This window comes from Gadus morhua, chromosome 12, assembly GCF_902167405.1.
Source record: "Gadus morhua chromosome 12, gadMor3.0, whole genome shotgun sequence".
Lineage (NCBI taxonomy): Eukaryota > Metazoa > Chordata > Actinopteri > Gadiformes > Gadidae > Gadus > Gadus morhua.
Window position 1 is genome coordinate 14707606 of NC_044059.1, and position 15541 is coordinate 14723146.

The 15541-nt window shown below is 40.8% G+C and overlaps 2 protein-coding genes across 2 annotated transcripts in view; one reads left to right on the forward strand and one right to left on the reverse strand.

The window, feature by feature from the left end:
* Nucleotides 1–6722: 6722 nt before the first annotated feature.
* On the reverse strand, nucleotides 6723–9480 carry ccn1 (cellular communication network factor 1). The gene is made up of 5 exons (XM_030373317.1): nucleotides 9170–9480; nucleotides 8755–8974; nucleotides 8171–8515; nucleotides 7854–8056; nucleotides 6723–7720 (listed from the first exon to the last, which is right to left on the reverse strand). The coding sequence occupies exons 1-5, from the start codon at nucleotides 9215–9217 to the stop codon at nucleotides 7418–7420; spliced, it is 1119 nt and encodes a 372-aa protein (XP_030229177.1). The 5' UTR covers nucleotides 9218–9480; the 3' UTR covers nucleotides 6723–7417.
* A 4298-nt stretch (nucleotides 9481–13778) lies between these two features.
* ddah1 (dimethylarginine dimethylaminohydrolase 1) overlaps nucleotides 13779–15541 on the forward strand; it is a 107384-nt gene continuing 105621 nt past the window's right edge. Inside the window, exon 1 of the mRNA XM_030372388.1 lies at nucleotides 13779–14277. Coding sequence (XP_030228248.1) covers nucleotides 13993–14277 — 285 coding nt within the window. The 5' untranslated portion in view covers nucleotides 13779–13992. The remainder of the gene's footprint in view (nucleotides 14278–15541) is intronic.

Sequence of the window (15541 nt, forward strand, 5' to 3'; positions counted from 1 at the left end):
AATCGGATTCATCAACATAAGTGCAATACATTACGGGCTTAGTATGTTGAGGACGGTTTAGGACACCGTATCGCGAAAAATCACAAATACATGTTGGCGCCATCGATGTCTGTGCAACAACGTCATTTACGTTCTGGCTGCTACCTGTTTTAGGGACCGTCAGCAAATTACACTCACCGACTGGTGGCAGAGACGTTACCATGGAATTGTTTCAGGAAATTAATTACACAAATATATTGCAATATAGTTAATCATAATGCAGTTAATAGTTTAATATTCGACAAAAATCGACTAAACTATATTTGAAATTATTAATTGCATCCCGTTTAACAATAATGCAATATATTAGCAAAGTTACCTGCAGTAAGTAGCAGCCCACCATTGGCAACTACTACTACAATCAGGTGACAAAATGTATTTTTTAGTGATTTTTATGTTATTTTATATGATTTATTTCCAGAAACAATGGTAACGTCTCTGCCACCAGTCGGTGAGTGTAACTTGTTGACGGTCCCTAAAACAGGTAGCAGCCAGAACGTAAATGACGTTGTTGCACAGACATCGATGGCGACAACATGTGTTTGTGATTTTCGCGATACGCCGTCCTAAACCGTCCTCAACATACTAAGCCCGTAATGTATTGCACTTATGTTGATGAATCCGATTGGGTGGTAAACCGAATATCTGGCGAATATCAAACCGGAGGCTAACTTGCACCTGTTGAGGTGGCATGCTCCGGTAGAGCTGCTCTTTAGCATCGCGCTAACCGGGGCTAACAGAGCCTGTCTCTTCCCGTCCTATTAACTGTACTTATGGGAGAGAGCCCGATTAAATCCGGTTATTTTAATAAATTGGGTGTTATAGGTTTTAAACAACATGTCCGAGTTATTTGAATGACAGAATCTCCGCTAGCTCGATGCTAAAGGGCTAACCGGAGCTAACAGCCTGTCCCCTCCCGTCCTATTAACTGTATTTATGGCTATGCCTTTTTCTCTTTTCAATATGACCAAACACAATGGCCAGAGGACCAGCATCCTTTTTTAACTGATAAACAAAATAATCTTTGAGTTCTACATGTTCTGGAAATGTTCATTAATTGACAGTCCTAATGTTTATTTTCTTGTCTTCTGATTCTTTATTAAAGTATGGAAGGGGAGATTTGGAGGTACCTGGTCAGGTCTTGGTCAGCCTTCAAATCCCAGATGTGGAGACTGCAGGGATACCTCACAGAGAAGACACTAAAGAGTCATCTCTCATTCATCGAGTGGACTCATTGGTTTGCGAATGACCACAAAGATTCTCCCATAGGCAGATTGCTGCATTCACCGCTTATTCAAATTGAAGAGGTTGAAGCAGTCTTCCTTGTGGTCACTTGCCATAACAATGTCATGTGTTTTAAGAAAACACCATCAGTAACATTTAAATTGAGTTGATGTGGACGGCTCTTTTTTTTGTCGGATTTCTTCAGTGTTCAGTGCCTGTTTGTGAGATATGCATTGTTTGAAAGATAAGCCTTTGATTTTGTTTAATTTTAATATGCCTTTCATCAACAGTGGTTTGGGGTTTTATAACAACAATTAAAGTGCTTAACTACTGGCGAACGATGTTGCAGAACATATATGGTTTGTGTTGATTGCATGGAAAAGGGAATAACCAGTTACAACTTATATGGTAAGAGCCTGGTAATACCATGGAAACAAACTAGGCTTCCTTTTACAGTACAGTTTCAGCTTACTTACTGGGTAAATTGTCGTGTTTTACTTGGTAACGTCGCAGAACGTACATGGTAAAAGTTTGTGTTGACTGCATGGAAAAGGGAATAATGTATTACAAATTATATGGTAAGAACCTGGTAATACCATGGAAATAAACGAGGCTTCCTTTTACAGTACAGTTTCAGCTTAATTACTGGGTCAATTGTCGTGTTTTACTTGGTAACGTCGCAGAACGTACATGGTACAAGTTTGTGTTGACTGCATGGAAAAGGGAATAATGTATTACAAATTATATGGTAAGAACCTGGTAATACCATGGAAACAAACGAGGCTTCCTTTTACAGTACAGTTTCAGCTTAATTACTGGGTAAATTGTCGTGTTTTACTTCGTAACGTCGCAGAACGTGCATGGTAAAACTTTGTGTTGACTGCATGGAAAAGGGAATAATGTATTACAAATTATATGGTAAGAACCTGGTAATACCATGGAAATAAACAAGGCTTCCTTTTACAGTACAGTTTCAGCTTAATTACTGGGTAAATTGTCGTGTTTTACTTGGTAACGTCGCAGAACGTACATGGTACAAGTTTGTGTTGACTGCATGGAAAAGGGAATAATGTATTACAAATTATATGGTAAGAACCTGGTAATACCATGGAAACAAACGAGGCTTCCTTTTACAGTACAGTTTCAGCTTAATTACTGGGTAAATTGTCGTGTTTTACTTGGTAACGTCGCAGAACGTACATAGTACAAGTTTGTGTTGACTGCATGGAAAAGGGAATAATGTATTACAAATTATATGGTAAGAACCTGGTAATACCATGGAAACAAACGAGGCTTCCTTTTACAGTACAGTTTCAGCTTAATTACTGGGTAAATTGTCGTGTTTTACTTGGTAACGTCGCAGAACGTACATGGTACAAGTTTGTGTTGACTGCATGGAAAAGGGAATAATGTATTACAAATTATATGGTAAGAACCTGGTAATACCATGGAAACAAACGAGGCTTCCTTTTACAGTACAGTTTCAGCTTAATTACTGGGTAAATGGTCATGTTTTACTTGGTAACGTCGCAGAACGTACATGGTACATGTTTGTGTTGACTGCATGGATAATGGAATCTATTATAAATTATATGGTAAGAACCTGGTAATACCATGGAAACAAACGGCTTCGTACCCAGTATTTAAGAAGATGTACCATGACACTAGAGGAAAACTGTTCCTGCAGAGGTTGTTACCAGGTAAGTAATTCCATAGTGGTAAATCGAATAAACCCTTTCTAAATTGGTGTAGCTATGAATAATGACATAGCTAAGAAGAAAAAGTATTTTATTGGAAAGCACTATGCTAATTTCTAGATAGTACATCATTAAATGTGGGCTGTTACCAACATAAACCTTGGATAATAGGTGTAAGAATTGGTTGTGTAGTAGGTAATAGTGGAGGTTTTACTTAGTACTTCAGCTGTAATTCCTCTGTATTTACCTTCTTATTACCAGTGGTAATTACACAGTAATACACTATAATTTACCGGATAATTCCTCTGTATTTACCTTCTTATTACCAGTGGTAATTACCCAGTAATACACTATGATTTATCATGTATTTGCTGGGTAACTACCTCTGTATTTACCTTCTTATTACCAGTGGTAATTACCCAGTAATACACTATGATTTACCATGCATGTACCGGGTAAATACCTAGTAATTAGGGGACTGTAAAAGGAAGGGTTACCAAAAAACCAACACACAAACACAAATACAATGCCGTTTACTTGTTTATTCCTTTTGCCCTTTTTCCGATTCAAAACCAAATCAGAAAAAACAAAAAACGACTCTGTTATTTGGTTTTTCTGATTTTGTTTTAAATCTGAATATTCAACGAATGAACCATACACGGATTTAACCCCGACCCCCAGCTCTAATTGTGGTTCACAGCGCTCTGTTATCAGAAGAACATTTTAGAACATTGCTAGGGTTCTTTAAGAGTTGATATCTTTTAGATATCATCTTCGGTGTAAAAGTGACTGTCGGATGGATGGAATGCAAACTGTTAAAATACGACAGGGATGAACGTCACTTTCACATTTGAGCCTGCAGCGTGAGCTGAACTTCCAAGCTGTATCCTGTGCTTCTAATGATAAACTTGTGTACTTGTGAATCGTATACATAATGCACACAATGATGCAAGATCACAGTAACACAAAGCACTAACCATTCCTGCCATGCTTGTGCATTAAGCTATCTTTCAAATGCCAAAAAATAAAAATAGAACACATAATTGTTGGCCGGAGTTAATTTACCACAACTGCATTACATATCAGGTCCAAATAACCACAAAGTACCATTCCACATGAGAATATTCATGGTTCATTGTTCGCCTTCGCCAGGAAGTGTTACTTTCACAGGAGTTTTCATATTTTTCCATTTCAAACTTAAGGCCTCTCCTTTTGCAATTGTATATCAAAACAAATGCCAGTGTAGACTAAATCTGGGCGATATGCAACACAGCATTATACCAACTAGGCATCTGACGTACAGACCTACGTCACTGTGTGTGTGTGTGTGTGTGTGTGTGTGTGTGTGTGTGTGTGTGTGTGTGTGTGTGTGTGTGTGTGTGTGTGTGTGTGTGTGTGTGTGTGTGTTTGTGTGTGTGTGTGTGGGGGGGTCTGGCAAACAACATGGCAAATGCATGCATTTGCTTGCTTTCAACATTAATCTAAGTTGGAATTGGAAAATCATAATGTCTTGCCTCTTTGGCGAATACGGTCTTTCAGTGATGTCCTTTTCATAACAGCAGCCATTCTTGAAGATGATTGAAACCCTTTTCCTCACGTTTCCTCATCCCAGAAGTCTTTTTTCACAGGTCTATTGACCTCTAATCGAACTACATCTGCCACTTAAACATTGTGATAATTCTCATACCGACCAGCAGGTGTCTCTTTCTTATTGCAAGCGGCTCTGCTCTCTGTTTGGAATGCCAGTCTCTAAACCTCCTACATGCCCCTGTGTTCCCTATAACAGTGGATAATAAACTGTGGTTATGGACAAGGGGCCTGTAAATTAGCTGACATCAGTGTTAGATGGCTTCCAGAATGCTGCAATGGTTGCTTGCTCTCTCACACGTTAGCTTTTAGGTACACTGCATAACGTAATGCTTAATTATGTCTTAATGCTTATGTCTTCATATCAACACATGCTGGGTTCAGAAAATGAGGTAGTCGTCAGTCGCTCAGTGATGTAATCAGCTTTTGCAAGATCAAAACAATGCATTTCCTTTTAACTTGAGGCAGAAAGTTGCTCAAGCTACCTTTGCTTCCCTTCGCTTCTACATCCCAGGGGAATTCTATGGATGAACAAAAACCCTGCTCATGTAACACATCCATTACATAACCAACTTAGCTGCATTGCGACAGATCAAATGCCTGATGATTGCACTGTATTTTCCAAACTTAGATGGACCAACAGTTAACCCCACCCCATCTCACCTCACCACTTTGGAGTCAATAAATGAGCTCCTTGAAAGGGTCATGACTTAATCCAGACAAGAGGGGCAGCCACACATCTTTCTGATTAGGTAAACCCCAGAAGCCTTTCAACTAAGCGATCTGTAAAACCTCAGTGAGCACATTCTATGCGGGATGCAGGTCAATCAAAGGCAAGATGTCCAATTCAACCTTCTCTGAAATGCACACGATGAAGCTTTATTTCAAGCAGCCCGGTTTGGCTGCACTAACACTGGTGCCTACTGTCTTGGGCAGGCCTAATTTTGTGTTGCATGCATATTCTTCATTCTTTGGGAAGCGTTAAATCACACATTTTTAGATGGATGCAAGTGAGTACTTGTGAATGTTTGTGTACACTTTGAAAGGCTCCTGCACTCAAGTGAACATCTCTGAAATATTTTCCAACATCTGCTGCCCATCAGGATGTGTGCTCTCCAAGCCACAGCTGCATTCCTCTGCTGCTCCCTCTACCTGCATCGAAAACACCCTCACTAGCACTGCCTCACCTCTCTCCCTCTCTTTGAAACACATCCTCAAACTTTAGCTTCTGAGTAATTGAGTCATTAAGTTTTCCGTTTAATTATCTTAAAATAACCCCTTTTATCAAAAAAAGCTAAAAGAAGATGAATATGTTGTATGTACCTTTGTTACATGGGTCTACTTACCTAATAGGTTTTAAATGATCTAATTGGCCATGATGTCATGAAAATACGAGATATATGAAAGAGGCATTAATAGTAAAATCAGTGTAACATAGTGTGGTCTTTCATGAGAGGGCAGCGAACCTTCTCTGTAGCGGCTGTGTTTGAACATTCAGTAGCCATGGAGACAACTATGTCACCTTGGTTCCCTGCCCCAACCAGTTTTTCACCATATAACAGTTTTTCAGCAATATTTCACCATGCCTGCTATGGTTGAACATGGAAAGGCAACCTTTAGACCTTCCTCAAATTAGTGGGACTACATACAACACTTGGAAGATCCCATTCAGTTCAAGCAGCCTAGAAGGCCAATGCAACTAATACATTCTTAAAGAAAACAGTTAATGAATTTGGTCAAACTGGGATTTTGCTCCTATTGTGTGAAAAAGTGGACTCCCGGTTACATTCATTGTATGCAAACCATTGTGTGCAATAATACTCATTGTCCATGCTGCAGGGTCTAATCCAGGCACATTCAGAGCAGCATTTAAGATTCTTAGCATTCTCCAATACTCTGTGTGCTTTGGAATGCCCCTCTGTAGCGGGGTAACTTGCTTTCACTAAATCTGGCTAAGCCAGTAGCAAAAATTCAGCCCGAGATGCTATAAAAGTTATATTATATAAGCGCAAGTCTGTTGTTTCCACACAATATTATAACTATCAGATCCTTATGCTGAAAATAACAGCTTTGAATAACCTCAAATGCGTGGATCGCAATATGCTTAATGGTGCTTCAAGGTAAAAATAAGATGTTTAAAGGTATTCAGAATCAAAGTAATATATATCAGTGTTATATTTCATAAATAAGTCAGTTTTATTTCATAACATATCAAATATAATAATTTCACTATTTATTCCAGTACAACACATGTTATTCATTAGCTACATTTTTGATAAATAATATTGATGACATTAACAAAATAAAACATTCATTGTTTTGACATGTTTTGCTTCTCTTTTTCTAATAAAGAGAGTTCAATAGCTGCCACAAAACAAGAACACTACTGCCCACGTCAGGAAGGAATGCCACCACACACTTGTGGTTGGCATATGGTTGGTTTCTTCTGGTATCTTGTTCTTGAGTTACATTATAGTATACTTTTCAGTTTCTTAAGTGCATAGGTCCTATATGCACACACAGGTCTACCCTCTGAAGTTAAAGGTCAAAATATACATAGCACATTGATATCAACAACTTACATCGATTTGCAAATTTAAATTACACGTTGCTTCTTAACGAAGCTACTAAAGGATGCTCCAGTAATATGAAGCGGTTTATAAGTTAAGTATGCTGATGTAGTCACAGCAAACAGTGCACTTCATTAAGTCCTCATGATGTAAGCACACAATTCCTTGGGAATCTTGTTACAACAAGAAGTTTGTAATTGTTCGGTTTTTTTAACCACCCCAATATTTGAATAGAATGCAAATGGCTGCCCATTCACCCAACGGCCTACAGCGCATTTGGACTTCCTTAGCCTATGGGATTTAGTCTCTGAACTTGTGGATGTCGTTGGAGAGGCGGTAGAAGGGGTAGGAGGCTTCGCTGGCGTGGGGGCAGTTGTAGGTGCACTTGCATGACTCGATCATCATGATGTTCTTGTTGAAGGTCTCGCCGTCATCACAGCGGAATTTGACACGGATGGTCCGGGTGTTGTGTGGGCTGCAGCAGCGGCCGTCCACGCAACCACCGCAGTACTTGGGCCTGTACTTCTTTAGACTGGAGCAGCCGGCATAGGTGAACTTGACCGGCTGGCTGGACTTCTTGGTTCTACTGCACTTCTTTCCTTTCTATATGACAGGAAGAGAGTTTTAGTGATTTACATATCAAAGAAACACGACAATATGTTGTTTTTCAAAATGTTTAAATGTTTGTATTGTTTTGGGGTTTCCCTCTTGTGCGGCGATGCTAATTCAAGCTCACCTTAAGACTGGAGTTAGTGGACTGGGTGCATGGTCGCACATCACAGATCCTTGACTCTTTGGCCAGCCTGCAGTCACTGTTGTTGTTGGTGACTCTGGTGGAGATGCCAGTCCCACAAGTCTTGGAGCACTGGGACCAGGCAGTGGTTTGGACGATGCACTTCTGGTTGTCAAACATTTCGCCCTCAGGCTGCAATCTAAATGCTTTATGAAGAAGAAATGAAAGGGAAAAACTTTAGAATCTAGGATCATGAGGTAATCCAATCATAATTTAAGTTTAAAGAAATGACTACTGGTAAACAAAAATGACTTCCTCACCTGGTAGGGATTTAAGGCCGCCCTTGACAATTTCAATGAGCTCGTTCCTGTTGATGAGTTCTCTCTCTGACTCATCCGTCGGCGTGTCTTTGGCAAAGAGCTTCTCAAGGATGTCTGTCTCCTTGCCGTCTTCACACACCCACTCCTCACAGCACTGGCCTTTCACCTTCACCAGTCTGGGATTGGCACAGCCAAGGTTGGGAAGGGAGAGCTCCTGATGGCACAGCGGGACGCAGCCCACAGCCCCGTCGATGCACGTGCACTGGTGTTTACAGTTGGGCTGGAAGCTCTCGCCGTTCTGGTAGATCCTGCTGTTGTACTCACATGGCCTGCCATCCGACTTAGCTACAAAGAAGAAAGAGGTAAAGAAAGGATGTTATTCTGCTCTGCAAAAATAAACATCTGATGACATCACATTCATCCAGATATAGATTGGTCCAACTAAAATTCTTCAGCATGCATATTGAGGGTCGTTTTTCACCAAAGAGGGTTACTGTTATTCAAGGGTACGATAACGTTTTCCCCAAGCTATATTTTTTCTTCACGTAAGACTATTAGGAAGAGAGTATTGTTTAAATACATACCTCGGCAGATTCCACGGCTAATAGCAGCAAAACTGGCCCCAAAGTTGCACTCCAGTCCTTTGGTGGGATCACAAGGTTGGGTCAGGCTACAGTCTTCATTCAGCTGCCTTGCACACACTTTAAAGCAGCCGCAGCCATCAAGCGCTAGACTAACTCCAGGCGCGCACTTGGGGATGTCCTGCTGGCGCTCACACACGGAGGGGCAAGAAGTAGAGAGGACCTGTACAGCCCAAAGCAAAATAAGATATGTTTAGACTTTACCCTACTAGATTTTTTACACACTGTTGATCCCAGTATCGTACAACTGTATGCCTTGTATTAAAAAGCTATGCATAATATGTGGATAGCCTGTGTTCCCCATGCCTTAAATTGGCTTAAATCAAGCCGATAATTTTACGTCGAATATGCTACTCACCAAGTCAAAAGTCCCCACGAAGATAACGATGACGGTAAGCATCAGCATCTTGAATCTTAAATCTTAAATCAGATAACAACGTCCGAAAGTCAATCTTTCTTCCTAGGAAAAAGTGTTCCAAGCAGTCGTCGATGTTAGTGCCGTAGATTGTGATTTGTTTTGAAGTATGTGGTATAAAGAGGCTTCTTAGTTAGGACTTCAAGCTCCCGTAGCAATTGCAGTCTACTGGGGTCCGGGCACCTCCGGACTTATATACCGTAGTGAGCTGACGTCGTTCTTGGCTGCCTGCTGAACTGTTCCAAAACTATGCAAGGAATGTTTCTTGGCGCGTTTTCCATCCACGACTTCGCTCCTCCCTGTCTAACTTTCTTTTTTTTTCTCAGTGTTTCTCGAATCAATTTTCCCCCCATGGATCCCTTCTGAACACACTTTTCCGCATCACATTTTCCATTCTTGTCCCTCTGTATTTTTCCCATGCTGACTTTTCATGTCTACCCACGGAGTTCACTCCGGTTTTATTTTAAAATAAAAACAATAATAATCTAATAAAAGTCAGCATTTAATTTTCATCTCACCATATAAATACAAATCTATGGTATCTGCGTTTAAGTAGGCCCATTAGTTGAGCAAATTATGTGAACGATATGGATGGTTCCGTTTGTTGCTGTTCACTCTTAAACCTACCCCCCCCCCCCCCCCCCCCCCCCCCCCCCCCCCTAGGAGTAGGAGAAATAGGCCTACAGTGTCTATTTCTGGCTCGCCATTCCCTTGATTCAGGAGAGCTACGCATATCCAGATGCGTACCAGACCTCAGACGTAACAATATTGCCATATTTGGTATGGTAGTAGGCTACATTATTTACATATTTCCTCCATGGTCAGCCAACCACAAAGCATTCCTATCAGTTTAAAGCGTTGTTAAATATGTTTTTGCAGGAAATTATTTTGAATTCGGTGAGTTAATTTACTTTTCACGTTATCTGTCCATCACAGTTCAGAAAGAAGTGGAAATAGTAGTGGTCCTATTTTCCACAAGACAAATTAGTATCGCCTTCTTTTCTTCAGGGTCAGGGTCAAAATGATACCCATTATTACAGACTTGATTTTGTCCAAAGAGTAGCCTAAAGAAATGTTTCAATGAAGAACAAGCGATTCTATTTTTATAAACGTTATTTTTTGGATAGCCTTCGGATTGCTTAGGTATTTACAGTTAAACAATGTTTGGCAATAACTAGGCCTACCTCATTTTTTAACCTTATATGTTGGGTTAGGGAGGTATTTAGCCAACAACCCAAAACAATAGCACGAGTAACGAGAGACCGCAGTGAAGTGCTTCAATGAGTCTCCTATTTCAAACGCTCTTATGTGTTACGCAGATCGACTTTAATCCTTTTCGTATTTCCGTGACAGTGAGTTTGCAATGTCATGAAAAGATTGCTTATAAATCACCACTTTCAAAATACATAGTAGTTTTCTTTATTTGACATTTAAGAAACTAGACGAAGATAAGCCCCATTCTGGCTTGAGTGAGATAACATGAGCATATTATATATACAATTGAGTGTGATATTGAAGTAGACTACGCACATTTATATTAGTTTTTTTGTGTGGCTTAGTGTGTCTTTAGAGTTCCCCTACAATGTTTACACACATGTATTGCACTCTTTGCAATACATTGCATTAAATACAATTTGTATTACGACATCAAAACACAGCATACGTATGTGAAAAGACAATACAACATGGATTATGATTTTGTACACTACTTTTACACTTTGTTTGTTGTTATGACCTCTCTTGTTTTTCAGGATTCGCTAAATGAATGAACGCAGTTTAGTATTTGGCATTTAAAGTTGTTTGTAAGGTATGTAACAGCGTGTGGGCCGTTCACTCCTGTGCTAATATAGGAAACAATGTTGTCATCGCACGTCAATGGAGAAAATATGTAGTAATATTCCTTCCGTAATTACACATTCAGTACAGGAAACAGTCCCCAAGCTGGACATGTGTCTATAGTAATTGCACTGGCACTCATAATATTTTCCACAAAGGCTGTCTGAGAAGCCCCCAATCCTTACTTCCTTTACACACACACACACACACACACACACACACACACACACACACACACACACACACACACACACACACACACACACACACACACACAAACTTACTTTAAGGGAGGGATTCCTTTACATAACTTGTTATTGCACTTTTATGGGAAGAAAGGGAAGACTTTATTTTATTCACTGTTGGCAGTAAACGTGTGTGTGTGTGTGTGTGTGTGTGTGTGTGTGTGTGAGTGTGTGTCTGTGTGTGTGTGTGTGAGTGTGTGTCTGTGTGTGTGTGTGTGTGTGTGTGTGTGTGTGTGTGTGTGTGTGTGTGTGTGTGTGTGTGTGTTTGAAAACAAATAGGCCTGTTATCGGCAGTGGGGACTCATTGTAACATAAACGTAACAACATAAAGAACAGGGACACATACACTGGAAACATAACTCCTCCCCTCTGCCATTGGCGTTCCAATTGACGCTGTGTATCCAAAAAATATGTTAGAACACGTTTGCAGTGTGTACAAGCCATGCATCCTCCCTGTGTCAGCTTTAGGGAGTTCTATAGAGCTAGATGAGATAATCGTTCGATTTTTGGGGGATAAATATTCTCTACAATAGGTGTATCTTATGTAATACACCTATACAGGTGTATTATAAAAATGTAGCCCATGCTGCTGATGAGGTATGGGTCTCTTTGAACCCTGTTGCCATTTGACAATGACACATTACATCAGACTTTTCAATTGTAAACAATATAACTAATGCAAAATCATTTCAAAGGAAACATCCACCACGCACACAACGATTTTTCTTGCTCAATGTTTTTCTAAGATATTCACAGAAAACACTACCTTCAAGATAGACAAATGGTTATGTGAAATTCAGACTAGGTTGGATCTGGGGTATAATTGAAGAGCGAGAACGTGAAGAAACCCCTCTTGAGGTAAGGCAGGCATTTATAGGATGGATATATTGGCATGTTCAACCATGGTAAGTGAACTCAAAAAAGGGATTTTGGATGCACTCCAACACAGAGATCAGAGAAGCAGGAAAGAAGTCTTTCCTTTTCTGGTGGAAGAATGTGTCCTTTCCAGAGTTGTATGCCCTGAAAACCACTCAGGGTAGAAACTCAGTACATAAATAATAATTATAAAAATAATTCTAAGAGCAAATAGCAGAAAGACAGTGGTATTATAGGCATCACCTCCTGTATTCCTCCTCCAGATCATTCAGCATATAAGGGCAAAATCAGACACAATGAAATCAGAAATCAGAATAACAGGAAGCCCTGAAATATTTTCAAATAAAGAGCATGAGTTATTTAAGTAGCGAGCTGTTAGTCTATTCCATTTTACTGCTACATAAAGGAAAGTGGTCTCTGGCCTAAAAGGGTTTTATGTGGAAGAACATTACCTTGTTGTGAATAATTAGAAGTCAGCCACCCCCTACAAAATGATTTGAAGGGAATAGTACAAAATACTTTACTAGCAATAATTGGGTACACAGTGCACTTAATATGCTTTTTACTAACCGCATCAATGTTAGCACTTCTGTCCCACTTATTCTTTTCAGATTCCGACTGTTTACCAGAGTGCGAGTTTAACAGACAAATAAGAGGTGTGGCTTTTAGTTCTCCTTTCATAGAGGAGATGGATGGAGATCTCTGCTTTCACTCATTTTGTTTGTGGCCACAGGATGTACCAGCCAGGTGTGCATATGAGGGTTTTCCTTCATCTAAACTAACCCAAATTCCTAAGAACAGAGCACGAGACAGAAAAGGGAAAAGAAGGGAGGGTCACGGGTATAGTCTCCTTCAAACCAGACATCCATCCACTATGTGAAATTATGGAAAATCGTCTGGGATGGGGGCGCAGGTGGGGAACTAGATCCTTGCTGAAGTGGAAAATGGAATGTGGAGCTTGTGGAATGTTTAAAGCAGTCAGGGATAATTGAGTGAATCTGGGACAAGAAATGACTAACGTTAAAGGGTGTGGAAGAATGTGCCTCTGGGATGTCTGACGAATAATTCCATCCGGGCTTTCTTTCGAGCTAGAGCCTCAGATTGGACTGTAGGAGGATAAACACTGTTGGCTCCGTCAACTTTTTTAAACATTCGCTTCTCATTTGGGCTTATTTATCACTCGGGAAATATTAAGAAAACGTTGTTAATTCCATCATAACATATGCCTTTTATTACAAATGCATCTAATCCACATCATGTCATAAAACAACACAAAACAATGAGGTTGGTTAAAAAGTAAATTTTGCCAATTATTATGTTACAAACCCCATTTATTTGTAATCTTGACAAAATGAATGAACTCGATTACACATGTCTGTTGTGAATCGTCACCTCGTTGACAATATTTTTGTTCGGATAAAGCTTGGGGTCTGGAAGAATGTGTCTCTGGGATGACTGGATAGCTTCTGAGATGCCTATTTGCGACTAAATAAAAACGCATCGATTAAATTCAACTGTTAGCCTGCCTGCCTGTATTGCTGCTCAGGGCTACACCATGGGCTACACTGGGAGCTCATACAATTCTTACACGTGACGATTTATGCGCGTCATCAACAGAGGGCCGTCGCTTTCCTAAATATTGGATTTGTAGCACGCTGCTGTAAAAAATCACAACAAATCTAAGAAAAAAACACACAAAAGGATGCCAATCATCAATTCGTAATCGGGTTAACTTATAGAAGGCATTTCCATTCATCCGCGGTTCGTAGTGTTTCTTTCTTTTGGAAATAGGCCTATAGATAGAAAAACATGGCAGGTTTTGGTAAGTTCACCCACGCTGTCGTCCGGGGTATCCCAACATCGCTTGCGAAAGAAGCACTCAGGACGGACCAGTTGGACGTGGTGGACCTCGAGAAGGCTCAGAAGGAGCATGAAGTGTATGTGGATGTCCTGAGGGAGAAACTCGGTCTGCAAGTGATCCAACTCCCCGCGGACGAGTCCCTTCCCGATTGCGTGTTTGTTGAAGATGCAGCCGTGGTTTGCGGTGACACCGCGCTCATTACCAGACCCGGAGCACAGAGCAGGAGGAACGAGGTAAAGTGTCAGAACATTTTCCCTGCCGATGACATAGGCTACGTCAAAACAGAATGAATAATATGTTGATTTAATCTGGGAGGATCTAATCATTTCCGTGCCTATAGGCGCTTAGTGTCCATTCTTCTGATATCGAGATTACAGTTAAACCAAAACAATGTGGATAAAGGGATATGGTCAAGGGCCAAGGCACCTGATAACCACCAGTCGATGACATACAGTGATGTGGGTTAATATAAGCTACATGTATAAGCTTTAAGACGTCGTACTCTACGCCCTTAAACTAAGGCTAACAATTGCATTAAAGGGGTGGTTCGGAATTTTGGACATAGGGCCTGATTCCCAAGTGAGCATTGGTATTCTTTATCATTGGAGACAGTTTTCAACACATTTCATTCCGTCCTTCTAGTTACAGAGTTCGCTCGTGCTAGGCTAGCGCACGTCAACGGGCAATGCTAGCCTGCTATTAAAGGTCCCATGACATGAAAACCTCACTTTATGAGGTTTTCTAACCCTAACCCTTACTCTGCCTGGCCCGCCCAGAGACGTTGGCCCGCCAATGAGACTCGGCCGTGTGTGTGTGTGTGTGTGTGTGTGTGTGTGTGTGTGTGTGTGTGTGTGTGTGTGTGTGTGTGTGTGTGTGTGTGTGTGTGAATACACACACTTTAACGCAAGTGTTTCTTGTCGGTTCTTTGACGTGTCTTGTATTTCCACAACAAGACTGTTGTGGGGGTTATCTGAGCCATAGTTGAGAAGAAATTGGGGGAAAGGAACTTTGGCTTTGACTCGCTGAAGTACATGAACTGCGTCATGCCGCCGGTTACCGCGAGGCACCATCGCCCGGCAGCGGGCAGCCGGCAGCAGGCAGCGCCCGGTTCAGTCGACTTCAGGTTGATGTGAAAGTGGAAGAACCAGAGGCGTCGCAGAACCCGACAAAGTCGTTTGTGATTCATAATATCGTCTGGAGGCGCACACAGCTTTTGGCCGTGATAATATGTATTAAATGATATAGATTTCTATGTATTATATGATATTATTTAGATATAGAGCTCCACGACTGTAACGCAAGTGTTGTACACTTCCTTATTATTTGGATAACCGTTCTGCTTTTGGTGTTATGGCGCATAACACGTCGGACTCTCGTCTCTGGTATTTCTACAACGAGACTCGTATTGGGGGTTATCTCAGCCATGGTTGAGAAGGAATTGGGGGAAAGGAACTTTGGCTTTGACTGGCTGAAGTAGGCCTACATGAACTGCGTCAT

Bases quoted from the DNA above. Each gene is read 5' to 3' on its own strand.
- ccn1 (XM_030373317.1), bottom strand. From the start codon at position 9,217: ATGCTGATGCTTACCGTCATCGTTATCTTCGTGGGGACTTTTGACTTG. The intron at 8,516-8,754 runs GTATGTATTTAA...TCTTCTTTGTAG, and splicing joins TAGCCGTGGAATCTGCCGAG to CTAAGTCGGATGGCAGGCCA. The intron at 8,057-8,170 runs GTGAGGAAGTCA...TTCTTCATAAAG, and splicing joins CGGCCTTAAATCCCTACCAG to CATTTAGATTGCAGCCTGAG.